This window comes from Hevea brasiliensis, chromosome 14, assembly GCF_030052815.1.
Source record: "Hevea brasiliensis isolate MT/VB/25A 57/8 chromosome 14, ASM3005281v1, whole genome shotgun sequence".
In the NCBI taxonomy this organism is placed as follows: domain Eukaryota; kingdom Viridiplantae; phylum Streptophyta; class Magnoliopsida; order Malpighiales; family Euphorbiaceae; genus Hevea; species Hevea brasiliensis.
This window is the reverse complement of record NC_079506.1, coordinates 18,011,879-18,018,253: the sequence shown is the minus strand read 5'-3', so window position 1 is coordinate 18,018,253 and position 6,375 is coordinate 18,011,879. Positions and strand designations below refer to the sequence as shown.

The following is a 6,375-nucleotide window of genomic DNA, read 5'->3' as shown; positions in this document are numbered from 1 at the left end:
CAGTTCATTCATTATATTTGAAATAATTTATCATATAAATTCATTTTTTTCCTTTGTATTTTTAACAAAGGATTATATAATAAAATTGAAAGTAGCATCCACTTCTAAAATATCAATGATTCAAAATGCAAACATAACAATTATAAATGTTAAAAAAAAAAGTCAAAATGCAAAACATAACAATTATAAATGTCAAAATGCAAATCGACACATAAAAGTGGACAATAAGAGTTTTTTTTTTTTAATTCCAATTAAAATTTAAATTTAAAATTTTACAGTTTTAAAGATAATTTCAATATCACTTATTAAAACTTATTGATGATATAGTTATAAAAAAAAAACCTATTAATTATATATGTAATTATTAATTTAATAGTGTAATATTATTATTTTCATAATTTTACATATAGTGTTGTGTACATGTATTAAAAAGTTTTAAATATTCTTAAAAAAATTATTAGCAAGTAATTACTTTGTAATTAGCAAGTTTTATATCCTGTTTTTAATATATATAAGGTTCAAATGCATTGAATAATATACATTACATTGCATCACTTGATGTTTCCTGAATGCACTAAAACTCATTTTTCATTCCATTGACCAAAGAAAAATTCAAACATTTTTTAATAAATAAACCGTGTAGACTGCTCCATAAAATGTTTAATGAATAACATCCGAAAATATGAATAGAAATTGCTAAATTTGACATTTTCTTAAAGCGACGTTTAATGAAGATTCTGAGAAAATTTTCACTAAAAAAATTGATATCTTATATCAATGACCTCACGGTTTACTCTATTTTTATATGGACTTGAGATATGTGGTTCCAGTTTCAGTTCTGATTTATAATCTGTTTAGGAACTGGAATGAAACGAAAATTTTAATATGGTTCTTTTTTAATTCCTTGGTATTTTAATTTCCTTTCAGTATAGCTTTCAATTCTTCTAGTTCAGTTTATTCGATATGATTTCAATTTAATTCTCGATTTTTTAAATAATTTTGTGCAACTATTTTCATAAAAAAGCATAATTGAACTAGCATTAAAGTTTTGAAATAAATTATATAATATATCATATAATATATATTTTAGCTATTTCTAAATTATAAAATCTTTTACTTGTAAAGTATATGTATAATTTAGAATTAACCATATTATATAAGATAATAATACACTTTTTAACTATTTATTAATTTTATAATCTTTAACTATAGCATATAAATATAATTATAAATTAAGTATATATATAACATAACGTTACACTTATAATTAAGAATTTTAAGGTAATAATTGAATGTATTTATACTAAAATTATTAACAAAAGATAGAGAAATAAAATGTAATAGTAGGTTATATTTAGTTCATAATTACACACACATACATATATAACTACATTGAAAATATATTATGCATTTTAAAAAAATATAAAAAAATATATATATAAATTCAGTTCTCAATATGATACAGTTCTGATTCAATTTTAATATTATTTTGATTTGGTTTTTAATTAAAAATTATAACCAAATTATGACATCATTATTAAAATTCTTATATTTTAAATATAAGACATTTTTAAAAAACTAAATGTTTAAATTTTATAAATAGTTTTTTAATTAATAATTATTTAAATATATATATTAATATAATAAAAAATATTTTAGATATAAATATTTAGAAAATTCTTGGGTTCATGACAAAAAATTCTATTTTTGTATCTTAAAGCTATAATGAAAAATTTTTATCTAATATCAATTTATCATGAATTTAAAATATAAATACGATAAGACTCATATATTTAAAAAGGTAATTCACCCTATAATGTATTTTGCATATTTTATCTTCATTTTCTCATCTTTTAATTTCACCTTTTCCCGCGCGAATAATACAATATAGTTATACAATCTCCTCCTATTTTCTATCCCCTTATCTTCTCTCCCTCATTGGTCATTTCCACTCCCCCTCTTATTTTTTCCCCCAAATATAGGAATAAAAACGTCTGATGAATGTCCAATCAATGTGAAAATTATGTTTAAGTGTAATGAAAATTTTAAATATAAAATATATAATTATCTAAATATTAAATATATAGATATTTAAATATAAAACTTGAAGGGGGTGAAACATTTTGTTAACAAAATAAAACCTTAGGGAGAGGTATATTTTTCAAATTGAAAATAGAGTTATAATTTAATAATAATTAAATTTGGGTAACTAACTTATTTCATGTTGAAACTGATATGTAATTTTTAATATACATCCAAAACTAACTTCTAATTTTTTTTTGAAAAAAAATAAATTTAAGATCCTATTTTTTCAACGAAATGGTTGGCTCATAAAGCAAGAGGCACTGTCTTTTTCCCATTCAAATTCATGACCAGCAACTAATTTGAAGTGTTAACAAGAACGATTCAGTAGGCTAGTTGGGAAGATGAGTATTCATTTATTAGCTTGAAGAATTTGAAATCCATAACAACCCTCTCATTTGCTTATTTGAACTTGCGGTCTCTACTCTCAATTAATGCGTTCTTGGCTAGCTGGCTTGAATGTGTTTGGGCCATTAGATATCACAATTCACAAGGCACAGATGAAGGGGAGTATCTGTCCATTTCTATTCTCTGAAAATATGATCTGAATCAATTGAGGCCCAACCCACAAGTTTACCCTCACAAAAGGGTGGATCCCTGGAACCAATTTCGCGACAAATTTGGATTGATGAGCTCAAAAGATTGAAGCCCATAAGAATTGGGCTTGGACATTTGAGCCTAGTTGTTTTTTTTTTTTTTTTTTATCTTTATATCATGCTTTTTGTAGTATTTGGCACAAATGAAATGATACACATGCTAAGTGAGATAATTGAGTTGTACTAAAAAGAACTACAAATTCTTCCTCTTTTTGTTGGAATAGAAAGCTCACACACACACATATATATATATAGTGAGAGGGAGAAAAATTCAAAATGGCCAATTTTGCTGAGGCAGACAACCCATTTTCAAGAAATCCTAATACATAATGAGGCCAAATCATTGATTTAAATCCATCATGGTATTAAATTGATGAAGCCCTGTGATCATAGATTTGGAATCAAAAAGCATGATATTCAACAACGATATAAGCAAATGTGGGAGATATAGAACGGCAATCGTCACAAGCATTAGCAATGAAAATGTTGTCTCTTGCTATTATTTATCTTTTTGATAATATAATTGTTTTTGATTGCTCAGTTTAGATATAAAGAAATAGAAAAGCGAAGGTTTCAATGCGTTGAGTGTTAAAAAAATCCATATAGAATAATTCAAATTGTTATTTAAATAATTATTTAGATGAATTAAATAATTGCAGGGTCGGTCACATAGCTTGCAAGTTCTTTTTCCTTTTCCATACTCAGACTTGCCAATGGCATTTTTTCGATTTTTATTTTCCTCATAACAAATTTCCCAAGATTTTCAAACCCAAGTTTTTATCTCCCAACAATGGTGTTCTCCAACTGTAAAACATTCTCTCTATTATTGAAGCTTCAAACTTCCTTTCAAGTTCTCATGATTGCAATCTTTCTTTCTCAAACGAACTTGCTAGCTGCTGGATTATCTTTCAATTTTACCAGTTTCAATGTTGGTGATCTAAACATTTCTTATGAACGAGCCTTCCCTGCAGAACAAGCCATTCAACTTACAAATAATATGATGGGTGCCAATGAGAAAACAAATTTTGGCCGAGCCACGTACTGTAAATCTATGCAGCTTTGGGACGAAGCTTCTGGTAATCTCACTGACTTCCAAACCCATTTCTCGTTCGTCATTGATTCTAAAAGCAAGTTCCAATATGGAGATGGATTGACTTTCTTTCTTGCACCTGAAGGTTCAAAGCTTCCTCCCAACGTGACAGAGGGCTGCACTTTAGGACTTACATTTGATGGACAACAACTAAACACTACAGTGAATAGTTTTGTTGCTGTTGAATTTGATATCTTCAGTAACGATTTTGATCCTTCAGGCGAACATGTTGGTATTGACATCAATTCTCTGAAATCTGTGAAAAATATTACTTGGTCTTGTGACATTAGGGGAGGGAAGAGAAATGATGCTTGGATTAGTTATAATTCTAGTACACATAATCTAAGTGTTGTTTTCACTAGAAATGACACTCAGGAGATGCAATACCTTAGTGTAATTCTGGATCTGAGGGATTACCTGCCAGAACTCGTTACTTTTGGCTTTTCAGCAGCAACAGGAAGTTTATATGCTATGCATAGAGTTTATTCTTGGGATTTTAGTTCAACTTTAGAAATTGATGAGAATATAACTATTCCAACACAGCCAACAGAAGCTCCTTCCCCAATTTCGTATTCAAATCCCAAAGAAAATGGAGAAAACAGGACAGTACGGATGCTAGCAGTAGGGTCGGGTGTTTCAGCTGCTTTGGTTGGTCTGGCTGGCTTAGTTTGGCTTTTTATCGTGTATTGGAGGAAATGTGCAGATGATGAAGAAGGTGGTCATTTCTTGGATGAGTTCATGGATGATGAATTTCAAAAGGGAACTGGACCAAGGAGATTTTCTTATCGTGAATTGGCTCGAGCTACAAATAATTTCAAGGATGAAGAGAAGCTAGGAGAGGGAGGGTTTGGTGGGGTTTATAAAGGATATTTAAAGGATACAAATTCATATGTTGCAGTGAAGAGAATATCAAGGGGGTCTAAGCAAGGGGTCAAAGAGTATGCAGCAGAAGTGAAGATCATTAGTCGACTGAGACACAGGAACCTCGTGCAACTAATTGGGTGGTGTCACGAACGAAAAGATCTCTCACTTGTTTATGAATTCATGCCCAATGGAAGCTTGGATTCCCATCTTTTCAGAGAAAAGCGCTTGTTGACGTGGGAGGTGAGGTTCAGAATTGCTAAAGGCATAGCTTCAGGATTGTTGTACTTGCATGAAGAATGGGAACAATGTGTTGTGCATAGAGATATAAAATCCAGCAATATTATGTTGGACTCAAATTTCAATGCTAAACTTGGAGATTTCGGTTTAGCAAGGATGATGGAACATGGAAAAGGTCTGCAAACGACAGTTTTGGCAGGGACTATGGGTTACATGGCTCCTGAGTGTCTCAGGACAGGCAAGGCCAGCAGGGAATCAGATGTGTACAGTTTTGGGGTGGTTGCTTTGGAGATAGCATGTGGAAGAAGACCGATAAACTCCATGGCTAATGAAGAAGAAGTGCATATGGTGTCATGGGTTTGGGAGCTCTACGGAAGAGGAAAGCTGCTTGAAGCTGCTGATCCTAGACTATGTGGAGATTTTGATAAGCAGGAAATGAAGAGGTTAATGATTGTTGGGCTCTGGTGTGCTCACCCAGATAAAAGTCTGAGACCCTCAATTAGCCAATCAATTCATGTGCTTAATTTGGCAACTTCATTGCCTAGTCTTCCATTGCAGATGCCTGTGCCAACATACCTGAATACACTGGTGAAACTGTCCTCCTTTTCATTGTCTTGTGATCCTGATATCACTGAAGGACATCAAAATCAATCTTCAACTAATAATTACAAAACTAATTCCTCCTAGTTACAATACCAATTACTACTCTTATCCATTGAATTAATGACATTGATCATTTTTTGTTAGTGGATTGCTCTAATCAAGTTTGGAATGTTAAAGTCTCCCTTCTTATCAAACATCTGTTAAATTTTGTTTGAAATGATCAGTTTCATTCCTTCTCTGTTTTCATGCAGGAAGAGAAAGTGTCATTTGCAAAATTGGGATATTAGATCCTGGAAATATAAACATAATTATTCTAAATTCTTGCTGCATGTTCCTGGAAAATAGCAAGGTGATCTTGGGAATTTTGTAATTGCTAAATGCCTCAACATTTGTGCTGCATCTGCTCTGCTTTGCAATCCAATGAATATTAGCATTATCATTCCATCTTCGTTTCACCGGAAAGTTTAATTTGCTTCCTTTGCATTGCTTATGGAGCAAGTCCAATTAAGCTAAAATTTTTAGTTTTGTGCTGAATAAGCTAGACTTTCTGATTTTGGACCATTAAAATATATATACATATATATTATTTAAAAAATATTTTTTTAATAGTATTATTACAAATAACATCATAACACTACATTAATTCCAAAATTTTTTAAATGAAATCCAAATTTAAAATCAAATTAGCCAATCAATTTTTTAAACATCAATAACTCTAGTGCAGAAAACAAAAATAACTATGAAGTTCACATCCACTTGTAAGTGTAGTAGTCTTACAGCTGCCCTTTTGGTGTCAATATTTTATGATTGGGCCTTGTTCTATTATCTCCATAGACGAATTCAAGAGGGCCAAGCTCAGAATTTTTTTAGTGATAAAAATTATAAATATAGACTAGATTAAGA

The 6,375-nt window shown here is 30.3% G+C and overlaps 1 protein-coding gene across 1 annotated transcript; it reads left to right on the top strand.

The window, feature by feature from the left end:
- Positions 1-3,468: 3,468 nt before the first annotated feature.
- Positions 3,469-5,556, top strand: LOC110671436 (L-type lectin-domain containing receptor kinase IX.2-like). Its single transcript, XM_058134348.1, has 3 exons — positions 3,469-3,996; positions 4,144-4,358; positions 4,467-5,556. The coding sequence occupies exons 1-3, from the start codon at positions 3,469-3,471 to the stop codon at positions 5,554-5,556; spliced, it is 1,833 nt and encodes a 610-aa protein (XP_057990331.1).
- Positions 5,557-6,375: the final 819 nt, after the last annotated feature.